Here is a 20,512-nt window from a genome sequence, read left to right on the forward strand (position 1 = left end):
ATAATTCAATAACTAAAATTTCTAAAATAATTTCAGTTGGTCATTATGTATAAAAGATTGATCAGAGAGCTCAGCTCACCATAAAATAGGAAATGTATTGCTCAGATCAAGTAAAACCAATGGATGTTAGTTGAGTTGAATGTGCAAGAGTGTTCATCCCTGGCTGTCACTGAATTCTGTACTTCAAATCTCTCTGACATTTACATGTAGGTGTCGCCAAATCCAGAAGTCAATAATGAGAAACCACACAGCAATAACAGCATTCATCCTTCTGGGACTGACAGAAGATCCTCAGCTGCAGGTCTTACTTTTTATTTTTCTATTTATCACCTACATTTTGAGTGTAACTGGAAATCTGATCATCATTACCCTAACTTTGGTGGATCCCAAGCTTAAAACTCCCATGTATTTTTTCCTCCAAAATTTCTCCTTCTTAGAAATCTCATTTACAACTGCCTGTATTCCAAGATTCCTATACAGTATATCAAGTGGAGACAGAACAATTACCTATAATGCATGTTTCATTCAACTATTTTTTACAGATTTCTTTGCAGTAACTGAATTTTTCCTTTTGGCTATTATGTCTTATGATCGCTATGTGGCCATCTGCAAACCCTTGCATTATATGATGATCATGAGCAACAAAGTATGCCAAACAATGATTACCTGCTGTTGGATGACAGCACTTATGATTATCCTACCACCACTTAGCTTAGGTTTTCGTCTGGAATTCTGTGATTCTAACATCATTGATCATTTTGCATGTGATGCCTCACCTATGCTGAAGATCTCATGCTCAGACACATGGTTGATTGAGCAGATGGTTATAGCCTGTGCTGTAATGACCTTCATCATCACTTTTATATGTGTACTTCTCTCCTATATTTATATCATCAGGACCATTTTAAAATTCCCTTCTGTTCAACAAAGGAAAAAAGCTTTTTCTACCTGTTCTTCCCACATCATCGTGGTTTCTATCGCCTATGGCAGCTGCATCTTCATCTATATCAAACCATCTGCAAAAGAAGAGGCAAACATTAATAAAGGTGTGTCAGTGCTTGTTTCCTCCATATCACCAATGCTGAATCCTTTTATATACACTCTGAGGAATAAGCAAGTCAAACAAGGTTTTAGTGACTCACTCAAAAAAATTGCATTTCTCATAAAAAGTAAAATGTAGCTAAGTTGATAGACCAGCTCAAAAGGTGCACATCTACTTAATGTTTTCCATAAAGCTGATAACCAATATTTTAATTCCTTAGCCTATAGTGTAATCAGGCTGTTGACCTCATAGCCATTTAATTAATATTCCCTTCAATTAATTTAATGAAGAACTAAGTATTGCATAGTGTTTATTGATAGACAAAATGTCACTTTTAATCCTTAAACCAGAACGTACCATGATTAAGTCACTACTTTCCTTCTTTTCAGATGATTTTCCCAGATAATTTTCTAATATTGGTGTGGAAGTCATTATTAAGCAATACAAAATTCTTCCTCCATGAAAAAATTGACAGATTTAACAAACAAATTTTAAAATGTCTATAGCAAAATTAAAAATGTAAACACAATCATTAAAAAAGGAATATAACTAAAAGAATAGTTTTATGACACAGTTAACATGAAAGGCTAAATACCATAAATAAATAAGAAGCTTCTATGAATCAACAAAATTACAATTTAATATAAATTCAAGTACAATAATTATATATTTAATTCATTAAAAAGTAAATGAAATGATCTAAAATAATATTAAGGATATTTAAAGAACAATACACCAAAGAACAAAAGATTAAACATTTTTTTCAAAGGCTCCTTAAACATTCAACGAGACAGTCCGTATGCTGAAACATAAAACAAATCTCAATAAGTTTAAAACGTTCATATAGTGTAACATATGTTTCCTGTGAACAACCAAATTCTATTTAGATCAACAGTATGAAGGTATCTCAGGAATCTGAAAATGGAACTACCCTATGATCCAGTAACTCCACTCCTAGGCATCTACCCGAAGAAATCCAAAACCCCAATTCAAAAATCTGTATGCACTCCTATGTTTATTGCAGCACTTTACAAAATAGCCAAGATATGGAAACAACCGAAATGCCCATCAGTAGATGACTGAATTAAGAAGCTGTGGTACATTTATACAATGGAGTATTACGCAGCCATAAAGAAGAAAGAAATCTTATCATTTGCAACAACATGGATGGATCTAGAGAACATTATGTTAAGTGAAATAAGTCAGAAAGAGAAAGACAAGTACCATATGATCTCACTTATATGCGGAATCTAAAGAAAAGAATAAGTGAATGATCTAATCAGAAACAGTTTGGGGTACAAAAAGAAAAAAACCGAGAGTTGTTAGATGGGCGGGGTGGGGGGGATAAGGGGAAAGGTGAAGGGATTAGGAAGCAGCTGGTAACCACAATATGGCCTCAGGGTTTTTGAAAATTAATTTGGGGAACGTATTCAATAATGTTGTAAAGATTTTGTTGGGTATCCGTTGGACATGCGTCCTATTTGGGAGACCACCTCAGGGATACTGTGTATGCCTGATCATGGCACTGTACACCAGAAGCTAAACATTAATGAATGCCAACTATAATTTTATATATATAATGTGATGGCTCAGTGCGAGGTCGGAGGGATAGTGGATGGGGGGAGGGGTGTTCACAGTGTGAGGGATATAAATGATGAACGTCTAAGTATTACCTTGTCTTGTACACCTGAAACTAATAAATTAAAAATAAATAAATAAATAAATAAATAAATAAATAAATAAATAAATAAATTGAGGAAAGTGGCATTTAAAAAAAAAAGCCTCTTACACCTCAACAATAGGAAAAGCAGTTTACCAATTTAAAAATGGGTAAAATGTCTACACAGATACCACACCCGACCTATGCAAATGTCAAATAAGAATATAAAAAGATGCACAACATCATAAGGCATTAGAGAATTATAAAGTAAAACAACAAGGAGATATCACTCTATATCTACTCAAATGGCTAAAATTAAAGATTGGTCATGCTAAGTGTTAGCACTGATGTTGAGCTACTGCAAGTCTCATGCATTGATAATTGGAATGTAAAATACTAAAGGCATGTTAGAAAACAGTTTGGAAGACTCTTTAAAAGCTATGCATACACCTAACCTATAAACTAGCCAACTCTTCCACTTCATTCCAAGGTATTTACCCAAGAGAAATGAAAGCATATTTCCAAACAAACCTAGTATACAACTATCCATAGCAGTTTTATTTGTAATAGTCCTGGAAAGACCTCATAGGTCCATCAATATTGGAATACAACTCAGAAGTATAAAGGAATGAACTACTGACACACATAAGAAGAAGGATATCTTAAACCTGGGCTCGTTGATAGAAACCAGAGGGAGAGAAAAAAAAACTTGCATTGTTGTATTACTTAAACTTCTACAAGAAAACAAACTAATCTACAGTGACAGACAAATTATCACTGGTTGCCTTAGGAATGGAGAAGTGCAGAAAGAGGAGGGCAGAAGGGATTACAAAGATGCCCAAGAACACTTTGGGGTTGATGGACATGTTCACTTTTTTTATTGCGTTAATGTTTTCACAGGAATGTACACATGTCCAAAGTTATCAAATTGTACACTTTAAATATGTGCATTTTATTGCATGTTGATTTTCCTTCAATAAAGCTACTGAGAAAAATAAGAAAGTGAAATAAATAACCTGATACTTGTTGTCGTCTTGTCTCCAAGGACCTGGAGCCAAAGCAGCTTTCATTACTTCGCTGTGCCAAAAAAAATTACTCCAAAGACACTAGTGACTTTTCAGTGTAAACCACCAAGGACCTGTGGTTTATTCATTTATTTGCAGGTAGAGAAAACTTATCAAAAAAATCAAGGTTGGTACTGTTCAAATCTCTGTCCCTGTCCAGAGATACTGAAATACCAACTCTTTCAATAGAGAAGAAAGTTTCTGGCATTCTACTGCCCTTAGGATGGTTTTTTTCCCCATTTAATGTTAAAATATACAAGAAAATATTTCTCAAGCCTTTCATGAGAAAATCAAACCAATTTGTTAGACAGCAATCTCAGAGAGCTTTCTGTGTGTTCATAGAAACTGTGAGTGTGAACATGAATGCATGAGCAAAAGTGAAGAGAAGTTCACGTGGAAATTTTCATCAAACCTACTATTTTCAACTATGTGCCTTTAAAAGTTACTGTTTTAAAACAGCTTAAGGAAGTTATGATTGACTGACAGAAAAGTAAGTATTTTGCAACATTAGTAGTATTTCTCTTTGTGAAACTTTGGCCATGCTTTTCTCTGAGAAAAAAAGATTTTATCTTCCCATATTAAAATCAGATATACAAGTTACAACATATATTTTATAATGTCTTCAAAAACATGTCTTAATAGTAAAAAGGTGGATATGTAAATAATATAATAATCCTAATATATGGAAATGACATCAGTTATACATTGACCTCAAATTGTAAAATAAAAGCATCTTGTGTGTGTGTTTGTGTCTGTGTGTGTGTGTGTGTGTGTGTTTCTCTTTTCATCATTCCAAAAGAATGGCTGCAGTAACATCTCTCAGAAATCTCTGCCTCCTCAAATATTTTTTAAAAAATAAACAAAAGTCAGTTGGTTACATGTCACTGTCAATTAGTTTATTGAATTCTGGCTATAATAATACTGTGTAATATCTTAGAAGAAAAAATGTTTGAGCATTGAATAATGTCCATAACATGCTGAGCTGACTAAACTTACATAGTGATTCATGTGTAGCCTAAAAGGCAAGGAGAAAGGATGACAGAATAGTAGGTAGGCATTCTCCACTACTTTTGAATTTAATCTAATACATATATTGAATATATTCCAGAATTCCATAGGACGGTTCTAGTTTTCAGGCAAACCATGAGCCTAGGTCAGCACTTATTCCCTGGATTGGTAACTGCCACCCTGTGGGTTTAACAGTATGAACTGGGCAAATCGTAAGGTTTGGCTCTTCTCCTACCTCAGTATGAATAAAATACAGTTAAAAACAATGAAGAGAAACTACTTACAAACAAATAAATTGCTGTTTCAAAGGGAATGTTTTTCATTTGTTGATGCCGGATTACAAGCATTGAAACACTGAAAACTGAAAATATTTAAGCCCCCACTGTAGTAATTAATTCTTGCTGTGTGAAAAAATTACTGTGCAGCTGCTTTTTACATAAAATCAGCATCAAAAACCCATAATCTCTGGATTTAACATTGCATTAATGGATGACAGTGAGTATGAAAACACACTATCAATAAAAATACAATTGCTGTTTTGAAAAACCATGAAAGAGAAAGCAGTTATAACTTTTGTCACAATTATGAAGATCCCTTCACAATGTGACTTAATTGATAAAAATAGCTCTTTCTTTAAAAAAAAGCAAAAAAATCACAAAATGTTCTAGTAATAGAGTCAGAGATATAGAAAATTTAAAAAGCATATCAGTATCAGAGCAATATGAACTTAATTCCAAACATGAAGAAATAGTTTTGTCTGTGTGTGCTTGGTAAATTTGGGATATGTAAATTTATTCAGAAAATAGTTTTAGACATTGACAATGTATGTGGAAATGTGTTAGTTGTCATTGCTGTCACAGTGAGAAAAACAGGATCCAAACATATTCTGTGGCTAAACGCTCACATTGTGAAAAGTTTTGCTTGTTATGGGAGCACAGGAGTGGGCGTGTAAGCTAAGAAGTCATCAGAATTGCAGGAAACTTCCTAGGGGAAGTGATGTTTCACCTGAAAATCAATGATGGTTAGGTTTACTCGGTTGAGTTGGAGAATGAGACAAACTATACAAGAGAAGTACTTACTATAATATGTAGCTGGGACAGAATGCATGGTTAACAGATGGAACCTCTTAGCACACATGAAAAGACGGGTGGGGGGTGACATACCATGTGGAAGACCATGACTTCTGCTTGAAGCACATTGAATTGAACATGTATGTGATTTGTGCAAGCAGATACATTTGGTAAGAGGTTCAATATATAAGTAGGTATGTTTGGTAATCAATTCAAAATGTAAGTCAGAAGCAATCCATTACTAGAAACAGGAATTTAGGATTCATTAAGTGATAGGTGTCATATAAAATTGTACAAATTGTGGAGAAAACAGTGAGAAAATGTGTAGTCAGAAGTGAAGAGGAACTACTAGTTCCAAGGAATCAAAACAGGCAAAGAGATAACATAGAAAATCATGTGTGTAATTTTTAAGTTAATTTATCAAAGCATTTCATAAATTAAACACAAGAAAATAGTATTTAAAATTCTGTATTCTGCCTAACAGTTTGCATGTTAATAGAGAATGTGGAAGGCAGTCAAGGAAGGGATACTTATATGCGGTCTGTTATGTAGATTTAGTATTGTTCATAGGAGAAAATACACTTACAAAAAGAAAGAAAAAGAAAAAATCTTATTATAGGGCAACAGCAGACACTCCAAGTTCTGGTTAAGATCCTTTAGAGTGAGTCCAGATTATATACTGTGTGTCAGCATTTCGATAAGGACCAAATTGTTAACAAAAACATGACTTGAATCGTGATTTTTTTTTTTTTTTACTTCTGAATAGGGAAGAATTTGGGGGAGCCAAATGACATTTATGCTACGCAAAAAATCATACGACACTAGCAGATAAATCTATTACATCCTTAATGTGATTCAAAATATATGAAAATAAAACGAAGGTTAAAAGCTAATTAGGGTGATGAGGGTAAAGGGGATCAAATATATGGTGAGAACTGACTCTGGGTGGTGAACACACAATGGGATTTATAGACAATGTAATACAGAATTGTACACCTGAAATCTATGTAAATTTACTAACAATTGTCACCCCAATAAATTTAATTTAAAAAAAAGCTAATTAAAATATAAGATAAAAATATAGTGAAGGTTAATAGAGCTGATTGAATTATTTTATACAGATAATGTGGTCTATATAATAATCTCTGAATTACTGGGCATGCAGATTGGACAGAAGTCATCAGTGATGAAAAACTATACAGTAACAACATTCATTCTGCTGGGACTGACAGATGACCCGGAATTGCAAGTTCTGATTTTTATCTTTCTATTTCTCACTTACATGCTGAGTGTAACTGGAAACCTGACTATCATCACACTCACCTTTGTGGATCCCCACCTTAAAACACCCATGTACTTTTTTTTACAAAATTTCTCCTTCTTAGAGGTCTCATTCACAACTGCCTGTATTCCCAGATACTTGTATAACATAGCAACAGGTGACAAGGTTATTACCTATAATGCTTGTGTAATCCAAGTGTTTTTTACTGATCTCTTTGCAGTAACAGAATTTTTTCTGCTAGCCGCCATGTCCTATGACCGCTATGTGGCCATCTGCAAACCCCTTCATTACGTGACCATCATGAACAGCAAAATCTGCAGGAGACTTATTTTTTGCTGTTGGTTGGCTGGATTGTTGGTTATAATCTCCCCACTTAGTCTAGGGCTAAATCTGAAATTCTGCGATTTGAATGTCATTGATCATTTCCTCTGTGATGCTTCTCCCCTCATGAAAATATCATGTTCAGACACATGGTTCATGGAACAAACTGTTTTAACCTGTGCTGTGCTGACCTTCATTTTGACATTCATGTGTGTAGTTCTATCCTATACTTACATTATCAAGACAATTTTAGGATTTCCATCTGCCCAGCAAAGAATAAAGGCCTTTTCCACCTGTTCTTCCCACATGATTGTGGTTTCCATCACCTATGGAGCATGCATGTTCATCTATATGAATCCTACAGCAAAGGAAGAGGTGACTGTTAATAAAGTGGTTTCACTGCTCATTTCTTCCATTTCACCTATGTTAAATCCATTTATTTATACGCTGAGAAATAAGCAAGTAAAGAAAGCCTTCAACAACTCCATCAAAAGAATTGCATCATTCTTAAGAAAGTAAAATAAAATAGCAGTCAACAAATAAAGTTAAAATCAAATAATGAATGCCAACTATAATTTTATATATATAATGTGATGGCTCAGTGCGAGGTCGGAGGGATAGTGGATGGGGGGGAAGGGGGTTCACAGTGTGAGGGATATAAATGATGAACGTCTAAGTATTACCTTGTCTTGTACACCTGAAACTAATAAATTAAAATAAATAAATAAATAATAAAAACTCAAAGATGAATGGCTGCTAAACCTTTCTGTTGAAGCTTACAATTTTCTTTACCTTCCAATAATTATTTTTCAGTTACGTTATATTTCTCAGCTCCTCTGTAGATTTGCTTACATTGCACTTGAATCAACTTATTTCTTTTCTTTGGTTTTTATTCCACTTCTTGTAAAACATTTGTCCCAGTAAAAAAAAAAATGAAACTATATTTCTCATAAATTTATTTATTTATAAATATAACCCCATATAGTTAAATTTTATAATATAATAAAAACTATTCTTTAGTCCCTCATAAACTGGTAGCATACCACTATTGATTACTGTACTCACATGTGCATTAAATACTACAAAAATTCAAGTAAAAATTGAAATTTTATGATAAAATACTAACTAGGATGAATGCAGACATGATATGACAATGCAAAAAACAATTGAGAGGAAAGCTAACAGCATTTATAATACCCTAGGGAAATACATTAAAAAACAAAAAAATATGCTGGATAAAATTGCACAAATATTATTTTGAATATATAGCTAAAAGAAAAGGTTAAAATGTGGGCAATCACAAGATATCAGTGATAGATTTATCAGAAATGAAAATAAATAATCCCATCTATGACCCATGGATTGCCAGGAAAGCGAAGAATAGAGGATGGAGAGGGGCAAATTGCAGGATTATGGGTTACAGGGGCTTGGGTTTAAATGTACATATGGAGATGGGAGATGAAGTGTCAGGATCCAAGTGGTGAAAGTACATGAAACTGACAGAATAGCATAAAGTCAAAATTTTTAAAGTATGACTTACGGGAAATAATAACCCATTATTGTGAAAAGACAACAGTTTTCTCTAAGAACTGTTTCTGTCTCTTCTTGAGTTGTGAGCTATGGATAAGGGGGTGAGGGGATTGTTATTATGTTCCTCTGCCTATCTAAAAGACAGCATTTGCAGTCTAAATTCTATCTTTCAAAATCTACTACTAATTTAGGTATAAAGAATTAGATAGCGAATCCAAACATAACTCTTTAGAAGTTAAGAAATAGATATGCAGTGAGAGAGATACTTCATAACCATTCATATAGAGCATTAAAAAAGAAAGCTATACTCAGAAGAAATCAAAGGACAATTCATCCATAAATATATTCATTATCTTAAAAAATTAATGGAACAAATCTTATGCTTAGGTCTTTGATCCATTTTGAGTTAATTTTGGTACACAGTGACAGATAGCAGTCCAGTTTCATTCTTTTTTTTTTGCCTTTTCTATCTTTTAATTCACTAAGATACAATTTACATACAATAAAATGCACCCATTTTGTATACATTTCAATGCATTTGGACAAATCAATATATCCGAGTAACCATCCCAACAATCAAAATACAGAACAACAGTTCTAATTTCTCCACATCCTTGTCAACACTCATTATGTATTTATTCTTAACAGTAGTCATCCTAAATAGGTGTGAAGTGGCATTTCATTGTGGTTTTGATTTGCTTTTCCCCAATTAGTGATATTGAGCATCTTTTCATGTGCTTGTTGGTCATTTGTATATCTTCAGAGAATTGTCTATCCAAGGCCTTTGCCAATTTTTAAATCTACCCCATTCTTTTTAAATGTTCGTGACATTTCACAGTATAGACATAACAAAGACCTTTTTGACAAACTTTTACATTCTTCTAAATTTTTTTCTATTAGTAACTGTGGTGCAGTAAACATTCTTCTATGTGCTTCCTTGTACAGGTGTGAACGTTTCTTTATACATTTGTATCACACTTATTAGCATTTATATGATACTGATTATGTATTTTAAAGGAAATCACCTATGTGGTAAAATAACCAAAAAATAGAATTGAGCTCAAGGGATATTTGCAATGTTTATTTTAATGGATCTTGACAAACTGCTTTCTAAAATAGTTATACCTATTTGCACTTGGCAGCACTACATGACTAACCATTTCCTCACACCCTTGGAAAATCTTCTGGTCAGTCACTTCTCAATAATTGGAGGAGTTGCTTTGCACAGAAATCTAGAATTTTAACATATTCACACTTATCAATCTTTTCTTTTATGGCTTTGATATTCTTCATGTTATTTAAGAATTCTACCCAAAGGTTATACACATTTTTCGTGTCTTTCTTCCCTAATACTTTCATAGCTTAAAAAAAAAAATTTAGATCTTTATTACACTTGAAATATATTCTCATGAAGGATATGAAGTAGGAATCTAAAAGTTTTTTTCAAAATGGATAGCTAATTGCCATTATAATAATTACTAACACTTATTGAACAACATTTGTGTCAGGTACTATTCAATTTAATCCCATTTTATTGGGGTTGTTTTCAGGATTAAACAAAACATTTTAAGGTGGAAATGAGGAAAATACCAAATGGTTATGTAGTTTGTCCAATTCATTGACATTAACTGGTAAAATCAGGATTCTAAACCTAGTAGAATGAGCCCACACTATTTGGCCTTCTAAAACCACTTTCTTTTTCCACACATTTGAAATTAAACCTTTAAAATATACCAAACTGCCATATAGATCTGTTTATGGACTTTCTGTTGTTTCAATGATCTATTTGTCTATTCCTATACTACCCTGTGATCATTTAAACTATCTAATCTGATCATGTTATGTACCCTAATTGAAATTTTAACAACTTCCTACTGATCTCAAGATCATGTCCAAACCTTCTAGTATGTTATATAATGGCCCCTTCCTCCCACCTCTTACCTCTGGTGTCTCAGATGTGGGTACAAACCCCTTTCCCCTATGTTCCAGTTATAAAAATCTTCTGGCAGTTGTGCCTCATTTTCTTTATTGGGCAAGCACCTATTTATTTTTAAAGATTAACTCAGAGATGATTTATCATAGAACTATACATTTGAAACCTATGTGATTTTATTAACCATTATCACCCCAATAAATTTAATAAAATTAAAAGAAAAGATTAACTCAAACATGACTACCTCTAGCCTTTCCTCTCTCCTGATCCCAACCACGTAGAAAGAAATCATTCTTTCCTCCTGTATGTGTCTGCTCCCTCCTACTTCTATCCTAACGTCATTTTACTGTATTTATTCACCTGCATGTTTCTCTTTCCCACCATAATATAAGTGTCTTGAGGGTAGGACCGTATCTTATTAAGTGCCTACTGAAACCTTACTAAATATTTGTTGAGTAAATCAACATAAAACAACAACCATCAAATTTGTGAGCAGTCATTGGATTTATAAAAAGATGCAACAAATTTTAAAATGATACAAAAATATCATTTTCAAAACATTTAAAAAGTGAGTGTCTTTAACCATATTCAACTCATAATAGAGCAAATGGGTGAGTGGAATAATAATTCACGCTGTAGCGTGTTTCATAAACTGGCAACAGAGAAAATTGGTTGAAGGAAAGCAGAGGAATTTTGTCTTTTAAGAATCAGAATCGAGGGGCTCCATAATCATCTGGCATCCGCTCAATGTTGTACCTATGGTTAGAAATGTACATGATGGGAACTCCAGGGATTTTCCTGATTCTTCGTTTAAGGTCCCGGTCAACTGTAGCCACAATGTAACACTTATGCCAAGTTACTCTCTGTACTAAGCAGTCATCTGCATAGGTTCCTTTGTGTGTGCATGGTAATCGTTCAAATCTTGGATCTTTGGCAATCCTTAGAGCCACTCGATACTTTTGCCCCAGTTTCTCAATTTCAGCCATTACACTGTCAGTTATACAAGGGATACACTTGGCATACAGACAGTCCATCATTGACTGCACTAAGTCTAGTTTGGCTTTAATGGAAAAGTTGATAAAATTGGTATCAACCAGGATGTGGTAAGGTGGGCCCAGCTGTGTGTTATACTGGAAGAATAAGCAGGAAGGGTGTTGGGGGACTTCTCTTTCCTTGAGTGCACTGGGATCTTTCTTTTGTTTTTTTTTTAGGTTTTAACGTATCCTTTTCTTTAAGCCTCTGATCTCTGAGACTAAGCATTTGCTTCATGGTCGCATACTTCCTTGTTTTCTTTTGCTTCCCCATGTTCACGCCACACTCTTGTTTCTTCCGGAATCCCAGTTTCATTCTTTTGCACGTAGCTTTCCAATTCTGCCAGCACCATTTATTGAAGAGGCTGTCTTTTCTCCATTGTATGTTTTTGGCTGCTTCATCAAAAGTTATCTGTCCATATTTAGGTGGGTTTATTTCTGGGTTTTCAATTCTATTCCGTTGGTCTGTGCATCTGTTTTTCTGTCAATACCACGCTGTTTTTATTATTGTTGCTCTGCTATGGAAGGCAGTGTGGAGGTGCCTCAAAAAAATAAGAATAGAATTACCATATGACCCAGCAATCCCTCTCCTGGGCATATACCCCAAAAATCTGAAAACACTTATCCGTAAAGATATATGTGCTCTGATATTCATTGCAGCTTTATTTACAGTGGCCAAGACAACAAAAGTGTCCTTCAATAAATGATTGCATAAAGAAGATGTGGTATATATACACAATGGAATACCACTTGACCATAAGAAAAGATGAAATAGTGCCATCTGTGACAACATGGATGGATCTTGAGATTATTATGTTAAGTGAAATAAGTCACACAGAAAAAGTCGAGAACCATATGATTTCATTGATATGTGGGATATAAAACTAAAAGCAACAAAGGAACAAGACAAACAAATGAAAAAACAAAAACTCATAGACTCAGACAATAGTTTAGTGGTTACCAAAGGGTAAGGTGGGCAGAGGGTGGTAGATGAGGGTAAATGGGGTCAAATACATGGTGATGAAAGGAGAACTGACTCTGGGTGGGGAACACACAGTGTGATATATAGATGATGTATTACAGAATTGTACACCTGAAACCTATGTAACTTTAATTGTCACCCCCAATAAACTTTAAAATTTAAAAAAAAAAGATTTAATTTTTTTAATTGGAAAAAAAGAGTTTCTACTCTTAAAAAGACACTATTAAGAGGATAAGACAAGCCACAAACTGGGAGAAAATATTTGTGAATTACTTCTCTGATAAAGCATGTATATCCAGGTTGTATAAAGAACTCTCAAAATTCAAAAATAAGAAAATGCACAGCCCAATTAAAGAATAGGCAATTGATTTAAGCAGACACTTCACCAAGGAAGATACAGATGGCCACTGAACATACCAAAAGATGTTCAACATCATTAGCTATTAGGTATATGAAAATTAAAATCACAATGGGATACAACTATACATCTGCTAGAATGTCTAAAAGTATAAACACTGATCAGTCACACCAAGATGGTGGACCAATTAGAACACTCATGTACTGCTGCTGGGAACGTAAATCATATGACTGCTATGGAAAACTGTTTGGTAGTTTCTTAAAAAGTTAAATATATACCTTCCATATAACACAGCCATTGCACTCCTAGGTATTTACACAATAGAAATTAAGGAAATGTCATTAGAGAGATTTGTGCGTGATTTTTTATAGCAGATTTATTTGTAAGTGCCTTAAAATTGAAATGACAAAATATCTTTCAGCAGGTGAATAGTAAGTAAATTGTGGCATATCCACACAATGTGATTTTACTCAGAAATAAAAGGAATGAATTATAGATACACATAATAACATGGATAAATCTCAAAAATTATGTGATTGAAATAAGCCACATGAAAAATGAGTATATACTGTGGGCTCCCATTCATATAAAATTCTTGAAAATGGTAATGATAGAACAGATGAGTGGTTGGCTGTGAATGGCAGCAGTGGGGGATGTACAGGAAAGCAGGGACTTAAAAATGAAACTTAGGAGAATGATGGATATATTTATTATTGTGATTATAGTGATACTTTCTTGGGAGTGTACATATATCAAAATTATCAAATTATATACTAAACATGTGCACTTTATTGTATGTTAATTATATCTCCATAATACTGTTAAAATCAAAAAGCAAAAGAATTTGATAGTTTTGACTGTATGAAACCATGAACTATATGCCAAAAATCAGCATTAACACTTTTAAAGATTTACTTCAAATATATGGTGATGGAAGGAGAACTGACTCTGGGTGGTAAACACACAATGGTATTTATAGATGATGTAATACAGAATTGTACACCTGAAATCTATGTAATTTTACTAACATTGTCACCCCAATAAATTTAAAAAAAAAGATTTACTATAATCTTAAAATACATATATGACACATTTAAAAGAACAAGGTATGAATAGGAATAAAAATAAGGTACACTAAAACCTACTTATGGTGGCAAATGTTTGATATAAACTAATCTTATGGCTTTTATAGCATTAATCAAATTTTCTAGAAGTAAAATAATATTTTATCTAGAAATTTCATGTCTACTAATTATTCTCACACATTTAAAAATAATTGTATGAAAATACTTTTGATAGAATAATTGATAAAGTTGGAAAATAAAGGACATCATACATTTAATTCAGGCACTGCTTTAGAAATTGCCAAATACTCATACAGTCAACAATATTAATAGAAGACATTGGAAAAAAACAAATTTATCTTATGTAATAAATTAAGATATGTTTAAGTATTTAAAGTGTGTGTTTTTTATTCTGGTGAAATACATAACACAAAATTTACTACTTTGACCATTTTTAAGTGTAAAATACAGTGGCATTTAGTACATTCATATTGTTGTGCAACTATAAAAGTATACGTTTTGTACAATTATAATCTATGGTTGGTTGCACATTTTTATACATTTGTGAATAATAGAGTCAGTGTATTTGAGGAAAGAAAAATCTGGAACAATAAAATCTATAATGTAAGCATTAGCCTTATATAATCAAATAAACTTTTCCTTTCACTTCTGTGATTAAATTGTTCAACAATAATAAAAGATTAACATACTACAGAATTTTATTCGTGTAATAAAGGATTACAATCTTCCAAATGCCTCACTAAATGTGTAAGTTTAACAAAAACAATGTAATTTAAATGACACAGTTGTCCTCCTGACCTGTGTCAAATACTACTGTAATATCCTCTTATCTCCAAGGACACAGTCCCCAGTGAAGCCTGCATTACTAGCATTTTTGCAAAACTTCGTTACTCAGAAAAGTAATTAATAATTTCTGATTGTAAGTCCGCAAGGACCATTTATTTTTTTCCCTTTGTGGCATTTTCTGCAAATTAAAAAGAAAAGTCACATTTGACATTGTAAAATCATTTCTCTCAATCCTGATGATTTAAAATATTATCTCTTCTACCAGTGGAGAGAATTCTCAGCCCAGAGTAATTTATTTTCTTTTCGATAATGGAGATAGTAAAAAAATATTTGGAATCTTATAATAGCACTAAGCTCATCATATGTAAGTTTGTCCAGTTTGTTGGAGATGGAAAACAAAAGGAGATCTATGCATTCCCAGTCATGCCAGTAAATGTGAAGACATAAATACCTTTATAAAAATATCATTTTTAACATTTTAGTTTTAATATTGCTAGCTTTAAATAACCAACAGAAGCTGTGATTTACAAACAGAAGAGTAAGTACAATAAATTTTGTCTCTTTGATTTCGATTCCCTTGTAGGATCTACATTATATTTTCCTCTGAAAAGAAAATAGGTTTCAGTGATAGTTTATATATTTTTAATATGTATGTTTAAGCTATAAAATTCATTTTTTAGAATTTCCCTCGTACAGATAAATGGCATTGTCTGGGAGGTTTTTATGTATAAGATATGTAAACAAATCTATATCTTAATGTGAGAAATATTCAGGGTAACTATGGATATATATTCAACCTCAAGTTAAAAATAAAGCATCTTTGTTTATATAGAAGTATATAAGCATGCCCTTGCATTCCTCTTCTGACCAAAAACAAGAATAGCATAAAATGACAGTATTGCATTACAGATTCTAATGTTCATTTTGAACATTTGTTTGAAAGATAGAATAAAAATCAGTTAGTTGCATACACTTTAGTGTCAACCTGTTTATTAACTTCTATCATAAGTTGTAATATCATGGAAAAAACAGTTTGAGAATTGAATAACATTCAAAGTTTCAAGGACTGAGTAAGAATTCACAGAGATACATATATCATCTGATAGGTTAGGAGAAAAGATGAAACAAAGGTAGGTGGTGTGCAAAAGAATATTATATATATATATAGAGAGAGAGAGAGAGAGCAAGAGAGAGAGAGAGAAACAAAAAAAGTATACATATTTTAAGAAAGAAAAAACTATTAAAATTGCTATACTACAATTTATATATATTTTATGTAAATATATACTATATATGTGATACTATATATAGTATATATATAGTATGTATATGTATAAAACAAATATCAAGTATTTATATCAAATTGATATGTAGGAGATATATGTATATACACACACACACACACATATATATACATCTCAATTTGATATAAATACTTGATAGTTGTTGAATGAGAACTAAATTTCCTATAAGGATTCTGACTTTTGAGTAACCCATGATCCTCAGTTAATGATTTTCCTCTATATTGGAAGCTTTTGTGAACTGGGTAAATAATCACAATAATTCTGCCCAACCTCAATAAAGAAAGAACACAATAAGTTAAACAATAAAATGAATCTTCTCATAAAACAAATAAACTAGATACACAAGGGGAAAATATTTTCTATTAATTGATGTCAGTAAGGATCAATAGTTGGCATATTGATTATATATTAGAAACATCTGAGTCCTTACTAATGTAGCATCAATGAAGATAAAATAATTCATTGACTGGAAGATATGGGAGGAAAGAGAAGACAGTCATCGCTTGTGCCAGCAGTAAAGATAACACACATAGTCAGTAAAGTTAACGCACATACTCAGAAAAAAAACGATGGAGTCTGCAGCAGGGGGGCAGGCCATAGTGCTTAAGGTTGTTCATAAGAATTAAGCACACTTAACCTAAAAACACATCAACAAACAAAGTTTTCTTTTTGAACAAAGACCTCAAGTTGTTCTAGTGTCTATATAGTACCTGTTATATTAGCACTGTTTTTTTAAAAGACCCAAAGTGTCAAGGAAAGACATGAAAAAAAGATGAAACTATGTGATTTATTTCTGAATAGGGAAGAATTCTTGAAAGCCAAAACATTATTGCTACCACAAAATTCACCGCCTTAGCAATCTATTTAATCACATGGGGAAATCCTAAGCACAGGATAGACATAAAATGTGAATATACCTATATACATATTTATATATGTGTGTAACAGTATATATAATGAAATATAAAAGTTTGGATGCATCAAATTTTAGAACACTTAAAATAATCTATAAGAAAATTTCTTTGAATATCATATACAGATTGGAGAGAAGTCAGAAGTCAGTGATGAGAAACGATACAGTAACAACATTCATTCTGCTGGGACTGACAGATGACCCTCAGCTGCAGGTTTTGATTTTTATCTTTCTGTTTCTCACCTATACACTGAGCATAACTGGAAATCTGATCATCATCACACTCACCTTTATGGATTCCCACCTTAGAACACCTATGTACTTTTTCTTGAAAAATTTCTCCTTCTTGGAAATTTCTTTCACGTCTGCCTGTATTCCCAGATACTTGTATAGCATAGCAACAGGTGACAAAGTCATTACCTACAATGCCTGTATTACCCAAGTATTTTTTACTGACCTCTGTGGAGTAACAGAATTTTTTCTGCTAGCTGCCATGTCCTATGACCGCTATGTGGCCATCTGCAAACCCCTTCATTATGTGACCATCATGAGTAGTAGGGTCTGCAGGACTCTCATCATCTGTTGTTGGATGGCTGGTTTATGTATAATAATCCCTCCACTTAGCTTGGGTTTAAATCTCATATTTTGTGACTCTAACATGATTGATCATTTTGCCTGTGATGCATTTCCCTTAGTGAAAATCTCATGCTCTGACACATGGTTCATGGAACAGACAGTTATAATCTGTGCTGTGCTGACCCTAAATATGACTCTTGCTTGTGTAGTTCTGTCATATGCTTACATCCTCAAGACGATTTTTAGATTCCCTTCTGTTCAGCAAAGGAAAAAGGCCTTTTCCACCTGTTCTTCCCACATGATTGTGGTTGCCATCACCTATGGCACATGCATTTTCATATATATGAATCCTACAGCAAAGGAAGAGGTGACCATTAATAAAGTGGTTTCACTGCTCATTTCTTCTATTTCACCTACATTGAACCCATTTATTTATACCTTGAGAAACAATCAAGTTAAGAAAGCCTTCAAGGACACAATCAAAAGAATTGCCTTCCTCTCAACTAAGTAAAAGAAAATATTTTTCAAACATTTCAAAAACAAGAATAAATTTTAATTTTGAAGCTTATAATCTTGTTTTTTAACAATATATACTTGAGTTACATTAATTTTTTCTCAACACTTCTTTAACCTAGCTTCCACTGAGCTATCTCCATTTTTCAAAATAATATCTCATAGTTTTGCGCGTCAATTAAAGAATCTTTTTGGAAAAAAACTAACTTCATAATACCATTCATATATATATATATATACATGTATATATATATACATGTTTTTATATATGTATATATACATATATAAAAGTTTTTATATATGTATATATACATGTATATATGTATATATATATATATATATATGTTATTACTCAGGAAAATACAGGGTTAAATTCCTAAACACACATAATAAGAGTAGCTTTATGTAAAATGTCTAAAATAGATGAATAATGGCATAATTTAAAATGTGTGAAAAAATAATACTTCCAATATTTAGAAAATAGAGGGAAATATTACTAATATGAACACACAGAAAGACTAAACAAAATTTAATAAATATTCTTTTGAACCTATAGCTAGAATCATTGCAAAGTTGTAAATAGGAGGTGTCAGAAAAAAGATTCAACTAAAAGTAGAACAATAATCTGTAAATAATTTGTGGATGTTCAGGAGATCATAGGTTAGGGAAGTAGAAGATTATATTATGGATCACAAATGCTTAGGTTTAAAGTCCCAGGATTAGTGTAGTGAGAGCACTTGGGAGACACAATAGCTGCATATTCAATGAAAGCTTGAATTAGACATTGTGGTCATGTTCACAGAAAGATTTCATTTTTATCTGAAAAATATTGTTTGCTACTTATAGAGCTGTGACTCAAAGGAAAAACATTCTCTATGTATTTGACAGCTTTTGCCTACACTTAACACAAATTAAGTTTCATAGTCCAAATCCTGCCATAATAATCTAAATTATTAGACCTAATGAATATGAAAGTCCACACAAATATAACCCTTTGGAGATTAAGGTATTCACATCAAATTAACTATTTGCTATCTGGAAAGCAATGAAATGCAGACATCATCACAAATTATTTGGAGCAATGAAAAAGCTGTGGTCAGAAGTAATTCTATTGTCTTAAATGTATTCATTAGTTACAAAAGTGTAAACCAGCCCTAAAGAGAGCAATTTATCCTAATAAATTTGAAAAAAATTAAAAATAAACAAAAGTAAATGTTAAATGTAACTTACTATGGGTAGAAAATGAAATCAATTAAATAAGTTAAAGAAATTCAAATTGCAGTTATTTGAAAAGTTCATTACCACAGATAAACCCCCACCCCAGTGATTTTGATGAGTGAAAAACAGAAATGCTCAATATTTTACTGGAAAATGTTAGACATGCAATAAGATAAAAAATAATAAAGATAAATATGGAAAAAATAAATGAAACTATTGCATTTGATTGTTTTAAAGTCATACTTTATTCACATTTTGCTTTTTTGAAATAAAGATACATCTTACAGTGGATGGCATCTACCATTGTTCATAGTTTAATTGGCAACATTGTTTTTTTGGTAGTGATTAGTATAATTACGTGTTATAATTAATGATGTCTTAAAATTGATGAAATTTGACATATCTCTTCCTTTAGCCTGAGGATATTCTTACACATCCAGAAAATTAAAGAAACTCTAAAAGGAAACTAATGGAATTAATAAGGATGTTGGTATTCTAACTGAAAAAATGGGAAATGCTTAAAAATCAGTAGATTATAATATGCAATATGCAACAGGAAATCAATGAGCAAATATTATTTGTCACAATAGTCATAAAAATGTAATTACCAAGACAATAAATTTAACCTAAAAGTACAGTGTATATATAAAATGTAAAATCTCTTTTTAAAAATATAAAATACAATTAGAACAAAAGAGGCAATTGATATTCTTGGTTGGAATTTTAAAATATATTGGGGTGACAATTGTTCGTGAAGTTACATAGATTTCAGGTGTACAATTCTGTGATATGTCATCTATATATCACACCGTGTGTTCTCCACCCAGAGTCACCAT

General features: G+C 32.4%; 3 protein-coding genes and 1 pseudogene across 4 annotated transcripts; 3 read left to right on the plus strand and 1 right to left on the minus strand.

Moving 5' to 3' along the window:
- Window positions 1–226: 226 nt before the first annotated feature.
- On the plus strand, window positions 227–1,180 carry LOC308501898 (olfactory receptor 6C68-like; the record flags this gene model as incomplete). The annotated part of the gene is made up of 1 exon (XM_081058976.1): window positions 227–1,180. Exon 1 carries the CDS (start codon window positions 236–238, stop codon window positions 1,178–1,180), a length of 945 nt encoding a protein of 314 aa, XP_080915102.1. The 5' UTR covers window positions 227–235.
- A 5,823-nt stretch (window positions 1,181–7,003) lies between these two features.
- Window positions 7,004–7,966, plus strand: LOC308502076 (olfactory receptor 6C2-like; the record flags this gene model as incomplete). Its single annotated transcript, XM_081059323.1, has 1 exon — window positions 7,004–7,966. One exon carries the CDS (start codon window positions 7,004–7,006, stop codon window positions 7,964–7,966), a length of 963 nt encoding a protein of 320 aa, XP_080915449.1.
- Window positions 7,967–11,617: 3,651 nt separating this feature from the next.
- LOC308502100 (rRNA-processing protein FCF1 homolog) lies at window positions 11,618–12,215 on the minus strand (annotated as a pseudogene). The gene has a single exon. The product of its transcript is annotated as an rRNA-processing protein FCF1 homolog (transcript).
- A 5,305-nt stretch (window positions 12,216–17,520) lies between these two features.
- On the plus strand, window positions 17,521–18,456 carry LOC308502093 (olfactory receptor 6C2-like; the record flags this gene model as incomplete). Its single annotated transcript, XM_081059341.1, has 1 exon — window positions 17,521–18,456. One exon carries the CDS (start codon window positions 17,521–17,523, stop codon window positions 18,454–18,456), a length of 936 nt encoding a protein of 311 aa, XP_080915467.1.
- Between the last annotated feature and the right edge of the window lie 2,056 nt (window positions 18,457–20,512).

The sequence above is a fragment of the Rhinolophus hipposideros genome (genome assembly GCF_964194185.1).
Source record: "Rhinolophus hipposideros genome assembly, chromosome: 9".
NCBI classification, from domain to species: domain Eukaryota; kingdom Metazoa; phylum Chordata; class Mammalia; order Chiroptera; family Rhinolophidae; genus Rhinolophus; species Rhinolophus hipposideros.